The sequence below is a fragment of the Phascolarctos cinereus genome, unplaced genomic scaffold (assembly GCF_003287225.1).
Source record: "Phascolarctos cinereus isolate Bilbo 61053 unplaced genomic scaffold, phaCin_HiC Scaffold_2;HRSCAF=192, whole genome shotgun sequence".
Lineage (NCBI taxonomy): Eukaryota > Metazoa > Chordata > Mammalia > Diprotodontia > Phascolarctidae > Phascolarctos > Phascolarctos cinereus.
In genome coordinates this window covers 102982052-103006352 of record NW_027555625.1, presented here as the reverse complement: position 1 = coordinate 103006352, position 24301 = coordinate 102982052, and the positions used below count along the sequence as shown (strand labels likewise).

General features: G+C 36.5%; 1 protein-coding gene across 1 annotated transcript in view; it reads right to left on the bottom strand.

The window, feature by feature from the left end:
- The window catches only part of EML6 (EMAP like 6), a 295107-nt gene that overhangs the window by 150687 nt on the left and 120119 nt on the right, over positions 1-24301 (bottom strand). The window contains 2 exon segments of the mRNA XM_078149518.1: positions 69-167; positions 6516-6675. Coding sequence (XP_078005644.1) covers positions 69-167; positions 6516-6675 — 259 coding nt within the window.

Genomic DNA, 24301 nt, shown 5'->3' with positions numbered 1-24301 from the left:
CATACACATGTACACAGAAAGAGATTTTGTATATTTTCATTATGAATGATTCAGGGCAGTATAATTACCCTATCTGAATGGCCAGTTGCTGTTGCCAGTAATTTTCCCTTCTTCCAGTCCCAAATGCAGACTGTGTTTTTGGCATCCAATCCCACAGAGGCTAAACGCTAAGAAAAGAACAAGATTCTTGTCAATTGAAGAGTATAACAAAGATTTTTTCTGTTCAGAATATTATGTATGCAAGGTAATTTTTCCAAATTTATGTAAAAATAAGACAAAAACTAAAGACAACAAAGTCTATGTCTACCATTAATCTATGCTGAAAATTCAATAATAATTTGCAAAGGCTGTAAACTGATCACACAAATTAAAGTTATCAGATATCAGAACCAATCCTGGTTTCAGATTTTTCCCAAAAAGCTTCAGCTGAAATCAGTAGAAGTTATAGAGGAAGGCAAATTGAGGGTAGGGTTTATCTCGTACACTTAATTCAGTATTGGATTAAAGAGTCCAGATTTCTGAAGTCAAGAACTCTAATAGAACTGTTGAAATTGAAGGAGCAAAATATCATACCTTAAATTTTTTAAAGAAGAGTAAGAAGGGAAATATTTAATGGTTATGACCATTATTCTAAATTGTTAATAATTCATATACATTTAAGAAAGTAAAGAACAAATTATGTTTAATAAAGCTTATTTGGCTTTCTAGCCTCTGGTTTGAAATATTTAGTCAGAATCAGAATTTTTCTTCCAATGAAAATCATAAATTCAAAAAGAGCACATATAATTATGTGCAAAATCAAAACCAAGTAAGTCATACATACATACACACAAAATATAGAAAACAAACCTCTCCAAATTAAATGACAGAAGAGAGCACATATATAACCAGGCAATGTGATAAAGTGGGAAAAGTGCTGAGTTAGAAATCAGGAAAGTGATGGGGTCTAACCCAGGATCTATCACTGCTGACTGGGTATTTGATTTCAGGAAAATCACAGTGTCTCTGTCTTAATGTCCATAGCTATAAAATGTAGGTAATCATTGTTTTCCCTTTCACCCTGTCAGTACTCCTAGAATCATTTTGAGGAGTGATTAAAATAATACATGTGAAAGCACACTGTAAACATGAAAGTATGATCCAAATATAAGTTATTATTGTAATTATTTAAGGCCCTTCATTAAAGGTTGGTCTCCATTGGAAATATTTAACATATAAATAATGTATAGTACTATATATGTTTAGATAGGGCTCATTCTGAAATTTTTTCTTAAGTTCTCCAAATTTCTATTTCTGCCATTAGAGGGAATGACTAGATAATGCCACTGATACATATGAAAGTGGGATAGTTTTTTTTTACTCCAAAGCTATCCCACTGCATCAAGTCTTAGAATCAGGAAGATACCTAATTGACCCTGAGCAAGTCACTTAGCTCCTCAGTAGCCCCACCCCAGACAACTCTTTAAGACTATAAATTAAAGAAGATGCACAGCTGTGTATTGGTAGAGCAGGCTCCTCACTGTGAGAACTTGCTATACTGATAAAATCACAGATCTGGCCAAAAAATTTAATTTTTTTCTTTTATAATTAAGTATGAAATGGACAATATCTTTCATTTACTTCTATTTCCATTGGTGAAGAGAGAGCCTATACCAGCAAAATGACAGATTAATGAAAGAATCAAAGTATTGTTTTTGTCTATATAGGGGGACCCTGCATCCCCATCCTACCCATTGAGATCCCATCATCATCCCTTCTGCCCAACAGTCGCCTCTTGGGACTCTGGACCTCAACTTCTGCTCTTCCAGGGAGCCTAACTAAGGACCCCTGGCCCTTTCTAGTCACCTAGCAGTTGAACTCTTCTAGCTGTCTCTCCCAATTAGAATGTGAGTTGTAAGCAGAGGGGACTATCTCACTTTTCTATTTGTATTCACAGTGCTGAGCATACTATACACTTGCCACATAGTAAGTACCTTATATATGCTTCTCTATGCCATATGCATAATAAGGGCAAGAATGCAGACCCTGCCTGCCTCACTCACAGCAGCATCACTTCCTGCTCAGAAAGGTTCCACACAATTCCTGTAAGTTTTGGGGGGGGCTTTGGCTGAGTCCTCAAGATGTTTGGGAGATAACAGGTTCTGTTTCCATGCCCTCTTCCTCATGGAATAGTATGGTATCTTGTGAGACAGATACATATCCTGTGCATGAATAGAGGGACTTTTTCTTACTTTGTTATTCTATTTGATTAAAGTCTTTTGTTTTGAACTCACAGATTCTCAGTCTGGCTGGTAAAAAATAAAAACATTCATGGTTTTGAATGATTCAAATCTCTGGTAGCTTTTCTAGCAGACCATATGTGAGGGGGACATCTCAGGTATTAGTCTTTAAAAAGAAAATCCACAAAAAAAACTATAAATAAGTGAAACCAGTTTTCACAGAACCAGAGAACCTTAGGGTTGTAAGGGACATCATAGGTCAGAAAGTACAGCCCTGATCAATGCACAAATTCACTCTATACAGTCCTCTAGAAGTAACCATTGTGCTAGCTAGTACTCTGTGCTAGGGTACCTTGGAGTCAGCTTATTCTGTTACTTGAATTAGAAAAACAAAAGAAAATCAATTCAGTTCAAATTTCATTTAACATTCCTTTAACCACTTGAAAGGCATTTTCTATGACCTTTCATTGGTTGTGAAGTGACACACCATTTGTCTATTTCTAAATATCGTTAGATCCCACTGGACTCTGCCAGGGAATAAAGGAATGCCCTGAAGCAATAGACAGCAGTGAGCCAGGAAATGCATCATGGGAAACAACTAGAAAGATGTTTTCATCCACTGGCAAGTAAGTGCCATGGATTGTTTGATTTCCTCGATAAAATGAATCAAAAAAGAAAATACTTGGGATTCTAACATAAAATAAAAGCAAGAAAATGGAAGTTTCTCATCTCATTTAGTATTTTTTTTAGATACTCAGAATATATCTTGATAAAGAAATGTTTAGGAAAACATGTTTGCAATGGCATTAAAGTAAATATGAGCAGTGAATCTCTTCATCTATTATGTCTGTGTGTGTGTGTGTATGGCTAAAATAGGTGAAAAATCAAAATAATAAGATAGACATTTATATAGCACATAAACTATATAAGAAAATTAACTCACACTAGCCCAATTTATAAGGCTATATAATATACTCTGCAATAATAGCTTCTATTTACATAATACTTCAGTGTTTTTAATGAACTTTACATACATTATCTTATTTGGTCCCCAAGACAACCTTAAAAAGTTAAGTATTTTTATCACTATCTTACCAAGGAGGAAACTTGTAGCTCATAAAGGCTTGTGCGTGGTCACATCATTGGTAAGGCAAAGGCTTTGACTTAGTTTGTATTTTTGAATTAGATGCAGGATTCAAATTCAAGTCTGCCCTGAATCCAAAGCCAGAACCCTTTCCAATATAACTGCATTGTTTCTCTTCAGTCATTTTTCAGCCGCGTCTGACTCTTCGTGACCCCATTTGGGGTTTTCTTGGCAAAGACGCTGGAGTGGTTTGTCATTTCCTTCTCCAGCTCATTTTATAGATGAGAAACCAGGAGCAAATAGCACTGAGTGACTTGCCTAGTAAGTGGGTGAGGCTGGATTTGCACTCAAGAAGAGTCTTCCTGATTCCAGGCTCAGTACTCTATCCACTGCACCACCTATCTGCCTGTTTCTCATCTACTGACAGATAAATGTCAGGACAGGAATAAAAAATTCAGAACAATGTTATTGTTTGGAAAATTCAATAAAGTTGTTGAAAAAATTTTTCCAAACAAGACAACTCCTATAATGCAATCAATTTCTTGGAACCTTAGTGATCTCATACTATTCATTTTTATATCCCCTACACTCTAGCCAAATTCAGTCTTACCGTTTCTGGAGTATGCCCTCTCCTTTTCTGCCTTCTTCATGTATTCCTTATTTCTACAATGCCTTGGCCCACTGCCCCCACACACAAATGCACACACATGCAAACATACACATTTGTGCCTAAGGAAATCCCAAACATTTTTCAAGTCAACTTAAATGTTGCCACCTCTAGGAAGCTTTCCTTCATCCTGCTGGCTGAAAGTGATTGCTCTCTCCTCTGAGGTCTTGAAGAAATTTATTTGTACCTCTTAGGCAAGATCATTCCTTACTTTGCATTATTGTGTGTGTGTGTGTGTGTGTGTGCGCGCGCACATATTTATCTCTCCTCAAAATGTCCTCATTTATACAGCCACTATAGCTTACCTTAGGTTATTTCAGAAGCCAACAACCTAGTTGGGTAGAGCGATACTAGGCAGCAATGTGGTTCAGTGGATGAAATGCTAAGCCTAAGACATGAATTCAAATCTTGACTCAGATGCTTCCTAGTTTTGTGATACTGGCCAAGTCACTTAACCTCTGTCTCAGTTTCCTCATCTGTAAGATGAGGGTAATAGTAGCAGCTAGTGGCACAATGAATAGATCTCTGGGCCAGGAGTCAGGAAGAACTGAGTTCAAATATGGTCTCAGACGCTTATTAGGCTGTGTGACCCAGGGTAAGTCACCTAACTCTTGTTTGCCTCAGTTTCCTGAGCTGTAAAATGAGGATAACAACAGCACCTACCTTTCAGGGTTGTTGTGAGGAGCAAATGAGATAATATTTATAAATCACTTATCACAGTACCTGGCAATATAGTTGGTACTATATAAATACTTACTAACTTCTCCTTCCCTTCCTTTTCTATCTACTTAACCTTATATAATCTCTCTAAAGAATTGCCTTTGAGAAGCAACTTTGTGTGGTAGACAAAGAAAGGGCCAGCCTCAGAGACATGAAGACCTGGGTTCAAGTGCTGCTTCTGACACATACTATCAGAATAATTCTGGGCAAATCACTTAATTTCTCTAGGCCCTGGGTTTAGGCAACACTATAAGAATATAAATATCAGAACAATCACTGACCTGAATTGGTAGAAGGGATCCCTTTACCAATCATAGATCTGGACTCCCCCCAAAATAAATTAAAAATATTAAAGATACTGTCACTTAGCATAACCACAATTCTTTTAAAAAAAATCAGTAACGAGCTTGAGCAGAACACAGTAAGAGGGTGGCCAAATTGTTGAGATACACACATACATACACACACATATGTATGTATGTGTGTATGTATATGTATATGCATATATGTGTGTACACACACGTGTGTGTATATATGTGTATATATACATATGTGTGTGTGTGTGTGTGTGTGTATATATATATATATATATATATATATATATATATATATATATATATATATATATAAATTTATACTCATGGGCTTATCAGGAAGTCATAAGGCTTGTTTCCTAGCCATCCATGATTCTTCTACTAACTAGCTGCATATCCTTCAGATTACTTTCTTAACCTCTGGGGACCTCAGCTTTCTCATGTCCATAATAAGAAGGTTGGACTAAGTGATTCCTATGGTCTCTTCCTATCCCAATATCTATTATTTCTATAATTTTGGCCATTTCTCCGCTTTTCAGAGGAATCACAACTGTCTCAAATAGATAAAAAATTGTTTTGTACATACTGAATTTCAGAGAAGGAGATTTTGCAAATCTCCTTAAAATCCAGCTCCTTTCAGCCACAGAATCCATCTACAGATTACTATTCTCTAATCCTTACTGCTAGGAAACATAAAGCACATTGGCTGCAAGAACCATTAAGGCATTCCCATCATGAGCCCTGTCCCTCTGCAGTCTTGTTTTCAATCCTAGGTAGCTGTTTTCTAGGAAGCACCAATCACAGAACTTCCATATCTATGCTACTTTGAGGCTTACAAAGTAGCTTACATGCATTATCTCATCTGATCCTCACTGCAGTTTGGTAACATAGGTATTGTATTATAGATACTATTCCTTTTTATTATTGTATTATAATAAAATCATGTTTATAATACAATATGTAGAATTATAATTATATGATACAAATATAGAATATTTAGATTATTTATGATGTATATGTTATATTAATATTATGTATAATTAATATAAATTTTAAGTTATTATTATTACTATTGGTATTATTATTCCTTTTTTCCTAATGAGGAAAGTAAGGCACAGTGCTTTGCCCTTCATGGCTCCAAGTCTAGCACTGTGTCTGAAAATCTAAACTGTTTTTAAAAGCTCATAAGGTCTTCCAGAAGTCCATTTCCTATACCTCTTCAACATAGACAAACATGTCTTTGTTCCCATCCTGATTTAGATTTGCCTCCAAGCTAAAAGATGGCCACCTTTATGGCTTCAGCCTCTGCTTTGTGTAATTATAGAGTCTACCAGAAGGGCCATCATTACGGGAATTTTTCTGCTCACAGCTCTTTCACCAAACCAAATATTACTGTAGGCACATAAACTGTTTTCTTTAAGTTATGACTTCAAAATTACTGCAAGTTAGAAGACTTTGGAGACCATAGAGAAAATATTTTTAAAACCCCATAAACCACAAAGTATCCATACCTGTCCATCTGAATCAAAAGCCAGACAAGCGATTCCATGTGTATGTACATCTTTAAGAATAGAAACAGTCTGTACATTATAAGAATCCCAAATACAAATGTATGGATCCTTCCCGACTTGTCCTGTCGCAACCAAGGTTTTATCTGGGTGTAAGGCAAGGCTGAAAGAGAGGAGAAAAAAAAGTCTAGGCAACACATATAATTGATCCAATCAGTACAAAAACTCATCAAAGTCAAAGAAAATATTGGCCATTTTTATATTCTCCAAATTATTCCAATTTATTTGTCACTTCTCTTTGCCTATACTCTCAAGATAAAAGGTATTGAGATCGTAACTAAAATAATTTCTCTGATTAATCTAAATAACAATGTTTAACCTAAGTGAATGCAGACAGTACAATTCAGTGATGGGAACATTTAGTGAAATTTAAACTGGTGGATTGCCATGAAAAACAGATGTTACTATTTTGATTGTATTTGGTTCATTTGAAAGGCTGATCACTCCTCTATGTGAGTTCTATAATTATTGTTGTTGACTATATTTGCATACTGATTTTGAAAATATTGTTTACCTTTCAAGCCATCTCATGTACTTTTGATAACATGCTGACAACTTGGAAAAGTGCCCTACTTCAAGTTAATTAAACCTGTCTGCAAAGCGCTACTAATCATTAGACTTGTTATGATAGCAAAGCTCTGAGAGGTCACAGAGTCACCTGCTGTTTCCATGTCTGTCACTAACGATTATGCATTTTAAAAATGAAAACGTCTATTTTACATAAATCACTATGCACCGGAAGAACTTAAAATGGATGTACTTAGGGCTTGTTGGCAATTTTCCTATCAAAATAAATCTTTTTTAAGACATCAAATAGTATTTGGAGGAATCTCTAGTAGCAAGAAAATAGAAATACAACGACTGTTTTGAAATTTCTAAAAGGAAAATCACCCAGTTTCTGAATTCACCAAATAAACAATCGACTATAACATTTCTAAAAAGAAAAAGAGAGGGAAGAAAAGATAGAAGGAAGGAAGAAGGGAACAAATTAATCAATAAACATTATCAAGAGCCTGCTATGTGCCAGACACTATGCTAGGTACTAGGAATACAAGGACAAAAACAACAGTCCCTGTCCACAAGGTGCTTTACATTGCATTGGGTAAAACAATACGTACACATATTGGGAAAGGAAAAAAGAAATGAAAGGAAGGGAGTAAGCATCTATTCAGTGCCTCCTATGTGCCAGGAAATGTGCTAAGAATTTCACAAATATCTCATTTGATCCTCACAACAACCCTAGGAGGGAGGTACTATTACTAATCCTCATGTTATAGTTGAACAAACTGGGACAAACAGAGGTTAAATGACTTGCCCAAGGCTACACAGCTAGGAAAAGTATAGGGCTGGATTCAAATTCAGATCTTTCTGACTCCAGGCCAAGGATTCTGTCCACTGTGCCACCCAGCTATCTTGAATATATTTACTAAATATATTTAATTATATTACATAAAGTAAATTCAAAATATCTGCAACCTAATTTTGTGGGGGAGGCAGTAGCATCTGGGGGGACCAGGAAGAGCCTCATGTGGGAAATAAGGTAGCTAGGTGGCACAGGAGATAGAGCAACAGGTCTGGAGTCAGGAAGACCTGGCCTCAGGCACTTACCAGCTGTGACCCTGGGCAAGCCACTTAAACTCTGCCACAGTGTTCTCATCTGTAAATGAGCTGGAGAAGGAAATGGCAAACCATTATGGTACCTTTACCAAAAAAAAAAAAAACAAACAAACCCAAATGGGGTCACAAAGAGTTGGATATGACTGAAAATGACTGAATAACAACAGAACGGCAATGTATGATGAACAACTGTGAATGACTTAGCTGTTCTCATCAATACAACAGTCCCAAAGGACTCATGTTGAAAAATGCTACCCACTTCCAGAGAAAGAACTGATGGATATCTGAATGTAGAATCGAAGCATTGTTTTTTTACTTTATTTTTTCATTTTTTTCATTTTATTTTTATTTTTGGCCCATGTCTTCTTTCATAATATGACTAATAAGGAAATAATGTTCTGCATGATTGCACATGTATAAGCAGTCTTCTTGAACTTCAATCCCCTCCATGTACTCTACCATCAAGCTACCCTGGCCTACTTGCTGTTCCTCATAGACTCTATCTTCCAACTTTGTACCTCCACACTGGCTATCTCCAACTGGGATCGGAGAGGTAACATAGGAGGTAACATATACAACCAGTAGTGATAGTCACTCATGGAAAGAAAGCTTCGGAAGTGTGACTGTTCTTGGCAGAGAGAAATGTTGGCCACGTACTGATTCTTGGAGCTTAACATAGAGCTACATTCAAAGAAAATTTCTTGGGGAGACTGCAGAGAGAGAAAAGGACATTCAATAACCAGAAGTTTTGAGTTAACCCCTTATCAAATTTGTTCTCTACATAGGTACTTCATTACTTTTGTTCTTTAAGTTTGTGCCCACGTTCCCTATGGATCCTGTAAGCTTTTGTAAGACAATGTGCCTCAGACTTTGGGGGAGGGGATGTCACTACTGTTCTTGCTATACTATTTTAGTAAATATTTTTGCTAAAAAGCTATTGTCTGGCTGATTATTAATGGGAAGCACACTGATGGGGGCTCATAATTGATGGTACTAGAAACCTTAGCCCCCCAAATTTATGCCTAGAACCTTGAAAATAGTAGTAGCTGTCTTCTGGGAACACAGCCTACCGATGTGAACTGGAGGTTGAAGAGGTAGCTCTGGGAGGAGCAACTGCATTAGCTTCTGACCTCTCTATTTCCTCTATTCTTCTCCTTCATTCTTCTCTCTCTCTCTCTCTCTCTCTCTCTCTCTCTCTCTCTCTCTCTCTCTCTCTCTCTCTCTCTCTCTCTCTCCCTCCCTCCACTTTCTCATTCCTTATTCTCTTTCCTTTTCCTGAATTTCCAAGCATATTGATTATCAGAAGTACAACCTGCATCTTAAAGGTCCATATGTGTACTGAAAGTTTTAGAAAATTCAGTTCAATTAAAGAAATATTTTTTAAAAAATAACTATTATGTATAGGACTCTATACTTGGTGTTAAGGACAGATGTTGGATAAGCCCCCATCCTTGCCCTCTATAACTTCTTATCTAATAGGAGGGTATGACACATAACTATAAAACAAAATAAGATGCATACAAAGTAAACACAGGGTAGTTTCAGCTGGTGGAGCAGATGGGTGGATCATTGTTGTTCTGTCATTCAGTTGTGTCTGATTCTTTGTAATCCCATGGACCACAGCACACCAGGTTCTTCTACCATCCACTATCTCCTAAAGTCTGTCCAGGCTCATGTTCACTGCTTCCATGACATCATTTATCCATCTCATCCTCTGCCATCCCTTTCTCTTTTAGCCTTCAATCCTTCCCAACATCAGGGTCTTTTCCAATGAGTCCTGTCTTCTCATTATGTGGCCAAAGTATTTAAGCTTCAGCTTTAGTATTTGACCTTCCAATGAATAGTCTGAATTAATTTCTTTAATTATTGACTGATTTGATGTCCTTGTTCTCCAAAGGACTCTCAAAAGTCTTCCCTGGCACCACAATTCGAAAGCATCAATTTTGTGACATTCAACTTTCCTATAGTCCATCTCTCACAGCCATACATTGCTACTGGAAAAACCATAGCTTTGACTATTTTTTGTTGGCAAGGTGATGTCTCTGCTTTTTAGTATGCTGTTCAGATTTTCCATAGCTTTCCTTCCAAGGAGCAAGTGCCTTAATTTTATGACTGCAGTTGCCATCTGCAGTGATCTTTGAACCCACGAATATAAAATCTGACACTGTTTCCATTTCTTGTCCTTCTACATGCCAGGAAGTGACGGGACCAATTTCCATGATTTTAGGTTTTGGTTTTTGGGGTTTTTTTATGTTAAGCTTCAAGACAGCTTTTACACTCTCCTCTTTCACCTTCATCAAGAGGCTCCTTAAGTCTTCTTCACTTTCATCTACGTGTCTGAGATTGTTGATATGTCTCCTGGCAACCTTAATTATGGCTTTTGAATCATCCAGCCTGGCACTTTGCATGACATACTTTACATATAAGTTAAATAAGTGACAGTATACAGCTTTGCCATACTCCTTTTACAAACTTAAACCAATCAGTTGTTCATATTTGGTTCTAACTGTTGCTTCTTGATCCACATAAAGGTTCCTCAGGAGACAAGTAAAATAATCTGGTACTCCTCTATAAGGACTCAATACATTTTGTTGTGATCCACAAAGTCAAAGGCTTTAGTGTAGTCAATGAAGTAGAAGTAGGTGTTTTTCTGGAACTCCCTTGCTTTCTCTATAATCTAGTGAATGTTGGCAGTTTGGTCTCTAGTTCCTCTGCCTCCTTAAAAACCAGACTGGGGGAGAGGATCAGGAAAGGCCTAATATAAGAGGTTGCATTAAGACAAACTTTGAAAGAACCTAGAGATGCTGAGAGGTGGTGGTGATAAGAATGGACAACTTATGGGACACCAGGCTCAGGCTTGTGATGGCCATATGTTATTTCAAAGACTCTTCAGGGTAACTGGTAGAATACTGTAGGTTCTGTGAAACACAGTTTATAAACCATTTTCATAGGCAAGCTGTCTTCTTTATGTTTTTCTCTTAATGCTATTTCCTGGCTTTGAGAAAATTAAAAAAAAATCTTTGTTCTTTAAAGGGGATTCCCATGAAGTGGTGGTTTACTAGGGCAATTCATTTTTAAAATAGGAATCAAAGAGACTTAGAAGTCATTCATACATCTCAGATCCTCATTTAGCAGTGACACGTAGTAAATGTTCTTTTGTGTTAAATTGCTATTCAGGTTAGATGAATTTCTATTCTAGCTGCTCTTGATTTTTTTCCTTTTAAAAAATTGGTAATAAACCTTCACACCAAAAAAAAAAATTATGCAAAAACTCATGTCAGAATTTCACTTTGCCAAATGTCATTTTACTTTTTACAATGAAGAGGACACTAATCTAAGATTGCTATCATTAGTTCAAATAGCTTTCGATGTCTTTCACCATCTCTGAATAGCTTTTAAGGGAATTCAGTTACTTTTCCTTTTACAAGCCCTGAAGTTCTCCATTTTCACTGCACAGGGATTCCCGATATTCCCATTTGTTTACTTGTGTGTATAGAATAGGAAAAAAAACCCTCTGCAACCTTCCTTCCTTCATCTTGCTATCTGTTACCTCTCCACCAATTAGCCTTGAGGTGTAACAATAAAAAAAAATCATTTTCTCTTTTGCTTGTTTCATTTGATTATTTACACTGACAGGCTTCTAGTTGTCTTCCAAAAACATAATTATGCTATATTTTCTTATATTTAAAATTGTTTTTATTAAACATATAATGCTTTTGAGTATATAAGAATCAAAAAGCCTTCTAGCAAAACTTTAATTGCTGGGTTTGAAAGACAATAATGCAAACTATCAGTATTGGTCCAGTACTAAAAATATTTCTTAAAATAAGTTTTAAGATATTGTCCAAAAATCTATTCGTTTCTTTCTTACTGTGTTTCTGTTTCCTACTACTAAGGAATCAGGACTTCTATAAATGGTAGTTTCCAAAAACATCACTAAAATTTTATATTAGAAGCCATTTAAAAGGCAGGTACTTATATAATGATAGCTGACTTTATATAGGGCTTTAAGATTTATATTTTTAGGTACTCTCTGCATATATAGGACCCAATTGCTACTTTATGCTAAATTGGAATCTTGTTCTTCTGTATGCCCACAGAAGTATCCCAAGCCCAAGAAAGACACTTACGATAATTGGTTTTTTACTGGGCAATTTAAAGAATGCTTAAATATTTTTGTTCAAATGAGAATGGAATATTATTTTCTCACCATATTTAAATGCTTGGAGTACATAGTAATTCTGCAATAACAGAGGGCTTCATATGAAAGAAGACTATGGAGCTTGCAAAGGGAATCTTCCTTCCTTCCTTCTTTCTTCTTTCCTTCTTTTCTTCCTTCCTTCCTTCCTTCCTTCCATTCTTCCTTCCTTTCTTCCTACTTTCTTTCCTGTCTTCCTGCTGAGGCTCCCTATCTTGCACAGGCTGAAAATGAAGAGGCCACTCACAAGCTTTGACCTGCTCCATTTTCACTTAGGCCAATTTACCTCTCCTTAGGCAACCTAGTGGTCCAGTGTTCCCAGGAGCTCACTGTATTGGTGTAGACTTATTCTGGGCACTCAGTCAAGCTTAGCCTTACTGCAGCTCAAAATTGCCAAAGTCATATGATCCACCAGCTTCATACTCCTCAGTAACAGGGATTACAAGCATGTGCCACTAAACTTGGCAAAGGAAGGATTTTTTAAAAAATAAATTAAAATTTTAAAAATGAAGTTCTTGCTTTTCTTCCACCTCTCTCCCCCCTACACACACACACACACACACACACACACACACACACACGCACACACATATTTACATCTTCTCTCTGAGTACAAAGGGAATATTTTAAAAGAAATGCTGAGGGTACATTAATAACAGTTCTCTGGCCCACAACTCCATGACACATAGCCACGTAACTAAGAAAGCTGTATTTCGGATGACCTAGAACAGTTTGATGTAGCTTTATCCTTCTCCTTGTACCCAGGATACAAAAGTAAAGTATTCCTCTGACAATTAGACTGTCCTCTCTAACTAGAAATACTACTCTGCAGAGAAGTCTTTATAGGTTGGAGAAGGAAAAAGAACAGCTTAGCCTAGAATTTATATTTTTCCATACCTAAAACACATTGTCATTGCCTCCCAACATGGCAATGGGAGAGGAGTCAATTTGTTTCATGACACAATGAAATATGCTGTCATTTCCCCACATGTTATTTTTCTGTGTGTAATAGGAATTTGAGAACTGACTGGCATGCTGAGATTTGTGGGTCAGAGGATCGAGCAGTATACATTTGTGGTTGTTGTTCAGTTGTTTTTCAATCACATCTAACTCTTCCTGACCCCATTCGGGGTTTCTTGGCAAAGATACTAGAGTGGTTTGCCATTTTCTTCTTCAGCTCATTTTACAGATGAGAAACTGAGGTAAACAAGGTTAAATGACCTGCTTAGGGTCACACAGTATTTATGTATGTATGTATATATTTCATATACCTATTTCATGTTTCCTGAAAAAATATTTAATGTTATTTTTTAGAGTCCTATTGAGACTCTCCTTTCAGATAAGTTCAAGTACAGTTGTTTATGCCCTATAACCTTTGGTTCCTCTTTTTCCTGCCAGCTCTTGAATGTGGGCAAGCCTCAAGCTCGGCAAGCAGCTCTCTCCTGTCCTTGGCTCTTGTCGCCCTTTCTACTTTGGAGACTCCTCCTTGACCAAGCCTTCCTTCAATGTGGCGCCTTGCCCTATGAGAATTTGAGGGCAGGGACTGGGCCATTTTTGTATGCTTTGCCCAGCACTTAGCACGAGTGTTTGCATAGTAAACAGTTAAATACTTTTCTCCTCATTGATTCATTTCACTCCCTCCAGTGGGTACAGTTATCCCCTTAATTCAAATGCCTTTTAAATATAAATCTTCCCTTAACTCTAGGCCTGCATTTCCAACTGTCTTCTAGACATTTCTACCCGGATTCTTACCTGCCCGAGCTCAACATGTGTAAAACAGAACACAAAAGACTATAATACAAAATCAAATATCAGCACAAAAGAGAAGTAAAAGGAGAGACTGAGCAAACTTTCACTGGTCACCATATACTACCCTTACATACTATACTTTCTGTACTACCTTCACTTATAAAATAATGATAATAATAATAATAGCATTAATATAGTAGCTACTAGGTGCCAGGCACTGTGTTCAATGCTGTACAAGTATTATCTCATTTGATCCTCACATCAAGCCTGGGAGGCAGATGTAATTATTATCCCCATTTAACAGATGAGGAAACTGAGGCAAGCAGAGGGTAAGTGACTTGTCCAAAGTCACAGAGCTAAGCAAGCATCTGAGGCCAGATTTGAACTTAGGTCTTCCCTATGGCAGAGCCCTGTGCTCTATCCACTATGACATCTAGCTGCCTCAGCGAAGTAAATACAAAAAAAAAAAAACCAAAACAACCCACCACAATTGTATTTTGTTTTTATTTTTCTAACACATTGATATTCTATTTTATATTATAGTTGTTTGTGAATGTATGACATGCTCTTACTGGAAGGTAAACTTGTCACATTTGCCAATATGTCTCATTTTAAAAAAATTCTGAAAGCAAAACTAGCTGTGATCAGGGGAAGTCATTTCAACTGCCTGGACCTCAGTTTCCTTTTGTGTCAAAGGAATGATTTCGCAGAGTCTGAGATGCAGGAGACCTCAAAGTCATCTAGGCCAACCCACACCTGATCAAGAATCCCCTTGACCACATATCTGAGAACTGGACAACAGCCTTGGCATGAAGGACTCCAGGGATGGGAAACCCAGCTGCTTTTAAGATAGAACTAATAGTGAGGAAGGTTTTCTGAACCTCAAGCCTTCGTTGTTCCTCTTTCTACCCTTGGATCAAGAATAGATCTTCAAAGTCCCTACCAGTTCTCATTCTATGTTTCTATGATTCAGATAATAATAATAGTAAGTATTTATATAGTACTTTGAAATTTGCAAAGCTCTTTACAAATATTATCTCATTTAATCCTTATGACAATCCTAGGAGATAGGTACTATTATTATTCCATTTTATGGATGAGGAAACCAAGGCAGGCAGCGGGTAAGCAACTTGCCCAGGATCACATACCTAGTAAGTACCAAAGTCTGGATTTGAACTCAAGTCTTCCTGACACCACATCTAATACTTTAGCCATTGTAACACTGCTCAGTTAGTAAACTGAGAAATCAAGAACCAATCTACATGTGACTCGGAAGGAAATGAGAAATACTTAAAAGATTAACACATGCCTATGAACTCTGATGATGCCACGTGGCTCTGTGGTCAACAAAATCCCAGAAGTACTACTCTTTATCAAGTCAGTAAGTCAAACATTTATAGAGCTCCTACTGTGCTACACACTGGGAATACAAAGAAGGGCAAAAAAACAGTCCCCACTGTCATGGTGCTCACAATCTGTGATTAAATTGAAGAGGCAAGTGCTGCCAGGTTTTTGTTCATCTTGGATCTTTATAGATTTATAGAGCATCAGATCACTAATTAGCAAATCCTTCTTTTCAGATCTGCCTATCTTGTGTACGTGCATTATGAATGTCTAACATAGAATTAACCATACTATTGTAACACGTAAGTTAAAGGATGAGTGATTTAATATATCTTTAAAATTTTGTCAATTATTCTGTTAAACTATTAGGCTTCCCTATGACTTCAGAGTTTATTAATATATGAATTGGTAAACTGAGACTTTTGAAAAATATTTAATTACTCTCTACACTAAAAGTAGATACATTATTCTAGAAGGTGAATATTCTAACAGTAGAAATAATGGAGGTAGTAAGAATGTTCCATGTGGCAAAGACCCTAGGCCAGATGGATCCACTGATGATTTCTCTAAAGTATTTAATCAGACCTTCCTGAAATATATGGCTGGTATATTTAACTATCCTAAATTAACAGGACTTCTGCCACACCCAGCATAGCCCTGGAAGCCTGAGTCATGCTCAATGCTTTATAAAGATAGAAAAGCGTGGCCTGAGATAGTGGATTTCATATAGACCATCTCATTAAAGGATATCCTCATTAACCAACTAAGATGTTATAATTTCAGGCTGTATCTCTTCATTTTCAGAATTATTTGTAAAATGACTTAGGTTGATCAAAAGCATTTGACCAAGAATAGGTGTTCTGACATAAACATCTGAAGTTTTATACATTGGACATATGTATATGCACATATAGGCAAGCCAAGAGGTGTAGTGGAAAGAGTGTCCAGCCTGGCCTTAGATACTTACTAGCTATGTGAATCTGGGCAAGTCACTTAACCTTGTTTGCCTCAGTTTCCCCATCTGTAAAATGATCTGGAGAAGGAAATGGCAAACCACTCTAGTATCTTTACCAAGAAAACCCCAAATGGGGTCAGTAAGAGTCAGACACGACTGAAAAGACACAACAAATATACATATATATGTATGTATGTGTGCATGCATGTGTATATTTGTGAGTAATAATAATAATTATAGCTATCATTTATATAGATCTTTAAGGTTTACAAAGCACTTCATCAATATTAACTCATTTTATCCTCACAACAATGCTTGGAGGTAAGTGCTATTATTATCCTCATTTTACAGATGAGGAAACTAAAGCAGACAGAGATTAAATGGTTTGCCCAAGGTCACACAGCTAATAAATGTCTGGATTCAGATTTGAAGTCAGATCCTCCTGATGCCAGGTTTGGTGCTCTATCCATTGCAAAGCTGCATATATGTATACTTATTCAGATATGCATATCTTCATCTCTATAGAAATTCTCTGAAGCCTCGTCATGTGATATAAGGGATTTAGGGTTTTCAGAGACTATGCCAATTCAGAGCAAGCTCTAGAATGTCTGCCCAAGCTAAATAGGTTGATTTTATATATAAGTTGTCTAAGCATCATTCTACCTAAACATAGAAGACTTATAGATAGATGAATGAACACTAGATGAAGAATTCTTTGGGGCATTTCCACTGGCTCTCTGTCCTATCTGAAATGCTGTCCTTCCTCATTATTGATTTTTGTCTTGCCTAGCTTCCTTCAAGTCTCAGGAAAAATCCTACCTTCTACAGGAAGCCTGTCCTGATCCCCCTTAAATCTAGTGCCTTCCCTCTACTGATTATCTCCAATTTATCCTGTACACATATACCTTCCTTGCACAAAATTGTTTGCATGTTGTCTTTAGATTGTGAGCTCTTTAAGAGTAGGTAGATATTATCTTTTGCTTTACTTTGAATTCTTTACACTTAGGACAATGCCTAGCACATAGTGAGTACTTAATAAATGTTTATTGACTGACTGACTCATAAAGTCTGTCTTCAATGTAGAGGGGTTGGAGTCTATATTGGTATAGGGAATGCCTATACTTATGAATTCTCAGATCTTTAGCTATGTTGAAATATAATCTTGCAGACATTCATTCCTATTTTCTATCTATGCAAGACTTCTTCTTTTCTTAAGCTACCAGCTGAAACTTTAGGTCTTCAACAGATCTCTAAATTATATCTATCTATCTATCTATCTATCTATCTATCTATCTATCTATCTATCTATCTATCTGTCTGTCTGTCTGTCTGTCTGTCTGTCTGTCTGTCTGTCTGTCTGTCTGTCTACCTATCTATCTATAAGAATTTCCGCAGGTAACTCCATAGCATCACTTTTTTAATGTGACGATCTCGATGGGTTCATCCATCACTATCTATATCTTGCACAATCAATGCAGATGGATAATAAATTGGACCCAGAATTGAGTTAGAAGGGGATGGAACTTAATTGTATTTGGGAAGCTGCCCAAGACTATCAAGGATCCCAAATTATTCCCCACTACCAATGCTCATCTCTTTAATGGCAGTATCTTCCCAGTGATGCAAAAATGCTGTGATTCTAGAATGTGATTCCAGAAGGATTAAAATTGTGTTTAACCAAGGATGTGCTGGAGTTTGCAAGAACTGATTGTTAAATTTTCAATGTGAACATTGACGCCTCAGAAATTGGAAGCAATACAAGTCAGAGTTTGATTTATTGTTTTGTTGATTGTCTACACTTAGGAATGTCTTGGAGAAAATGTTAATAATGCAATTTAAACTTAAAAGTGTGTTTTGGCTATTTTTTTCAGAGAGCCAAGTGTTAAATATTTACCAGCATACCACTACATATAACCCATTGAAAACCACTTGGTGGCAATGATAACACAAAAAAACTTGTCCTGGTTACTAAGTGATTTAGCCAGAGGACCAGAATTTGGAGCATTACACAATTCCGCCCAAGACCAGATTAGTTGTCACAGGTTTCATTGGATTTAGGGCTAGAAGGAATTTTAAAGATCAACTCGTCTATGCCTCTCATTTCATAGATAAGGAAATTGAAGGACTATTTCATTATTTTTATCATTCCACTACCTACCAGGGAGTCTTACACACAATAGGTGCTTAATAAATGTTGATTTAAATTGAGACCCCAAAAGACTGAGTGACTAGCCCTAGGTTAAGTAAGCAGCATAGCTGGGATTTAAACCTGCTTTTCACATAGAAGTTGCTTAATACTTTGTAGAACTGAACTGATCACAAACCCATCACTATTTCATCTGTGCCACTTCCTTTAAGAGTGTTCTCTTTTAGTAGCAGTGATAATAAATTTATATGGAAGTGTTCATTATCCCCAGTCTGGTTAATTTGATCAGTCAAAACCTGTTCAATAATAAAAAGGCAGAAAGCTAAAATTTAACATTAACCCACATATCTGCAGCACTTTTAAATATACAAAGCACATCTTTAACCCCCAGCAACCTTGGGAGGTGGTAGGTAGTATGAATATGATTATTCATATTCATGGATATGGAAATTGAGACTCTAAGAGGTTAAGTGACTTGCCCATGGTTAAACAGCCAAGAAGTGTTCCAGTTGGGATTTGAACACAAGTTGGTTGACACCAAGTCCGGCACTATTTCTTCTATGGCATGCTGCCTCTCAAAATAGGAATACAAATTTGCGCAATATTTGTAGTACTATGTGAGATATTTGCTCATCTTGCCTTGTAATCTAAGTTCCTAATCTTATAATTTTGGCTTTATACAAGATGTAATACATTGTGTAGTCTCTGTCAACAAATTCTAACAACATTTGGACATTTTTTTCAGGATGCTATAGGCTTCAACTCATTATCTGAAATAATCATGAGCACTGAGATTAAGGATATTTCTTTTCATCTTTGAGGATACTCCTCTAGACCCCTTTACTTCCAGTAATCACTCACTGAAGATGTTGAGGGAATTATTTATTTATATATATATATATATTTCTATAAGGGCTTAATTTAAAACCTGTCTTTGTATAAAAAAAAACACACAAATGCACACATGCTGAAAATGTCACTTGCGTGTCATGTCCTGGAAATAAAACAGGCTGTTGTTCATGTGAAACAGGTCAGGGAGATAGATGGTTCCAAAGATTGAAGTCCTAAGGGAAAACCTCTGAAGAATAAATAAATCCAAGCATCTTTAACCAGAATGCACCAGCTGAGCTCAATTCCTGAGAAACCTAGTGAAATAGCCAGGACCCAAATCAAATAAAGCTTTATGAGCAAAAGTCAGGGCCAGGCACACACACCTTTTATGCCATGCCTGAAACAGATACTCAAATATTTATTTTTTGCCTTTAGGAATCAAGTCTTTTTGACCTTAAAAAACATCATCAGGGCACCTCTTTCCCTGATACTGCTATCTTTCATCTCTCTCCAAACCTTTCTTGTAATTCTTCCTGACTTCACCTAATATTACAAACATGTGATTCTTCCCTCCCTGAGATTCTGCAAGAAACAAATCAAATTTTCCTCCCAGATAGGAAGATGAATGTCCTTCTCTGTAATGTCTCCTATTTCTATGGTAACAGGAGCTGGAATCTTCTGATGGAAATATCCTTATGTATTCAGAGAGAAAACAATTCTTTGAAGACTTGATTAATTTTATTTTTGCCATATGTACAAACAAGAGCCTTATGTTAGACCGAGTGCCAAATGAAAAGCCGAGCAAGCAATCTTGCCTGGAACGACAGAAAAACATTTCTGAGTGAGTGTGAAGTGAGGCTCCTGAGACCTTCAGTACAAAGTACTTAGATTTTTGCAACATTAATACTATAATGTTGCTATTTCAGTTATAATGATTTACAAAATTGATGTTTTTTTCAGGAAAGAGAAGGGGGAAGTAATTTAATGCACTGCTTACCGGAAGACACTTCCTAAATGTAAGAGAGTAGCATTCTTACTTCCTTTTGTGGAAAGAACCCATGGAGCAGTGAGGAGGCGAGGAAGACAATGAACAGTTTAATGATAGTATTCTCCATTTCCCTAACTTCTTTCGCAGATGGTTGCCTTGGTAGGCAGTCTTCACATCATAGAAGGAGGAGAAGTATATGCAGTGGTCCTTTTATCTACCATCGACCTCCCGTCACCTCTGCTCTGAGATTTGGGCTTTAATCTAAGAACTATTCCTAAGAGAGGTCTAACTCAGTGTTACATAGATCAGCATTTAGGATGTACTGGTCTCACCTCTTTTTGTTTGGAGCACAGAACCTCATTGCTTACTCTGTGTATAAAAGCACTGTATAAATATTGCTGCCTATTGACTTGATAGCATTAATTAATTGAAAAGATTTTTTTCTTTTTCTTTTTTTTTTGTTTGGGTTAGTCAGAAGCATAGCAAAACAACAAGCAAGAATCCTGGATTCTATTATTCCTGGTATGAACTTATTTGGAGACCTATAATATGTTGCTGCTATTTGATAATTTCATTTCTTTTTTCCTCTATGAAGCGTAAATGAGACCATGATTATGATGTGTAGGAGGAAAAAAAATACCCTGACTACTGCTTTCAGTTGGAAGGGTTTTATCACCAATAATAAGTGATATTTGTATAGCACTTTAAGCTTTACAAAGTATTTTCCTTGCAACATCTCTTTGAGAGTGAAAGTATTGTTATCCCTATTTTACAGATGAAGAAACTGAGAGTCATGTGTCACTGGCCCAAGATTTTATAGCAAGTTAGTGTTGGACCAGGATTTGAACCTAGGCATCCCATCTCCAAGTCCAGGGCTTCTTCTGCTAATCTGCATGGCAGATGCATTATTGGGAACCATTCTAATGAATTTTATTTAATTCAATTCAATGAATATTTGGTTCCTATTATGAAACGTATAATTTAAGTTCCTTGAAGATGGGGACTATTTCATTTACTCTCTTTGTATCTCCAGCTTCTAACAGAGGGTCTTAAATATAGTTGTCACTTAATAAATGTCTATTGAACTGAATTAAGTGTAAGGTATTAGGTGATTTGGAGATTAAAAAAAAAAGAAAGAAAACCAACAGTGTCTGTCCTCTAAGAAAATACAATCTAGTAGGGGGATAATCTTGTCATTTCTATTTCCACAACATCTCTTACATATGTTCCTTCCTCTAAACTCACAAAATCATTCTAGTTCAGGACTTCATCATTTTTTCATGGGAACTATTGTAGCATTTCCTCAAACATCTTGTGCCACTCCAATCTATACTCCATACAGCTGCCAAAGTGATTTTCTTAAAGCTCAAATCTGACCATGTTGCCCCCTGTTCCCTTACTAAAGAAACTATAGTGGCTTCTAATTACCCCCAGGTCATCTATAAATTCCTTTGTTTGATATTGAAATCTCCCCACAGCAAGTCTGACACAATGTCCTGTACATAGTAAGTGCTTAATAAACGTTTAGTAAATGAAATCCTCACTGTTTGGGAGGTCCTGGTTATTTCCTGTCTTATTTCCCTTCTATAACTGTGGTAGTATTTTCTCATCTCTTCCTTTATTACCGTTACTCTGCCATATACCTGTCAGGATTTTCCTCCCTTTCACTCTTTCTATCTCCTATAAGCAAACAGTAAGCCTTTAATCAATCCATATCTACCCCCAGATTAACTACCCTAAAGAGCCCAAGGACTGATCTTCACCATTCTTAGCCTAAGATGAGGGTCAAGAAAGCACCATTGTTTTTTTCTCAGCTGGTTTAAAGTGTTAATTATATGGTCACTACTGCTTGACTGACTTTTGACCCCATGTTTCCTCCTTGAACTTTAACTTGGAAATGCTGTGATCTCTGAATCTGACTTCTAGTCCCTGGACAGATGAATAATTCCAAGTTCATTTGGTTCCAGTTCATGGTCTTCTTTTGCCCTGGGTGTAACTTTAATGTTAGTCTGTGCAACTCTGCCTTGGTCAGTGACACGACCTTTTCACTTCAAGTGATTTAAAATATAAAGTCCCCAAGCTGTCGGAGGGAAGTTACTGTTACCTTATTTTACATATGGGTGAATAATGACTCTGAAATACCAAAGGATCTTTACGTCAAATGTCCCAGGGTCAGGTACCCAAGTTTCAGTTCTGTCATCAGTTTTTAATATTCCCATCATCTACTCTAGAAATCACAATAAGAGTAATTCTTCCTGTATTTCACATGCTACGTCTACTTTAATGAACATAATTTTTATAAGAAATGAGATAATATGAAATTTGATGTATGTTTTATTCATCCACATATTTCTTCAAAAGCATAAGAATATCATGATAAAAATCCCAAGGTCTCAAAAACCAACCAAGATACACTTCAAAACTTGATGGTGTTTTTTCCTTTTGATTCATAGGGCTGCATGCTTTCTCTGTCCACTAAAGTACAAAATAAAACACCTCAAGGATTTTGCTGTCTGTTTAAAATGGTCATATTTTTGATTCTGTGAAATATATATCCAGAAAATATGCTTTAACACAGAGAAGGAAAGGTTTTCTGATACCAAAAAACACTGCTAATGTTTAAACACCAGCTCACTGATTTCCCCCATATTTCCTGTTAAACACAAATGGTTCCACGTGGAAGAACTACCTCATCTGTAAGAAACTATATTCTTTCTTTTCCGGATTCAAGCACGTAGAATGTCCTTCTTTAAAGGTATTCAAATCAAATGAGATAATATTTGCAAAATGCAAATAGTAATAGGTCAGAACTAAGGCTAGCATGATGATCAGCAATGAAAGATCATGATCACATCAATTAACAAAGTGAAATGAGGTTTTCATATGTATTTAATATTGAAAATGCCTGCATACAAATGAGATATTTGTAAAGTGTTAATCACAGTGCCTGGCATACAGTGGGTACCTGATAAATGCTTGTTCTCTTTCCCTCCTTTCCCCTACTTTAACAGGTGCACAAAATGCTATTAAGCCAAAGAGGGAATTGGGTTTTTTTGCTACGCATATTTGTTATGAGAATTTTGTTTCTCTTTTTCTTTTTTTTCCAACTGGGGTAGGCGAGGTAAGCAGGATAGAAAATAAATTCTTGTTAATTGGGATAAAAAGTCAAATGAAATAAAGGTTATATTGCTATTGAGCAATATCTAGCTGAACTTCAATGAGATTTGTTATTATCCAAATTTGTTTGTACAAAATAATGACAGCTATCTTTAATATATGAACATACATTTTATGAGGCAAACTCCAGACTTTGTTTATCAAGGTAGCCCACTAGTAATAAAATTAATTCTTGCAAATAATAAGCAGAGGTTGCTCAGACTTAAAGAATTAAATATCAGAGTTGGAAGAGACAGGAGCATCTGGTCATCTTACAGATGAGGAAACAGGGGCCCAGAGAATCTGAAGTGACTTGTCCACACCACAGAGTGAGCTTGTGGTAGAGATGGGACCAGAACCCGGTCTCCTGATGTTCAGGTCTGTTTTCTTTATGCTATATGATTCTGCTGGTAGTATGAGCCAGTATTTGAACTTTAGCTTTCATACACATCTATACAATGCCCATAAAACCAATGGAAAAGAGGTTAATTAGTCCCAAAAAATAGCTATTTTGTCTATTTGGTTTTTAAAAATAAACATGGCGAATTCTTTTCTACCACATTGATTGGTAGTTTTGGTATTGGGTACACAGCCTAATCGTGATTTTCTGAGAGAAAACTTAAAAATATAATTTTTACTAGACAGCCTTTATAATAACTAAAAATGAATAAATATTCATGATATTTACATTGTGCTTTAAAATTGTAAAGTGCTTCATGTACCTTATTTCATTTGTGCTCCACAA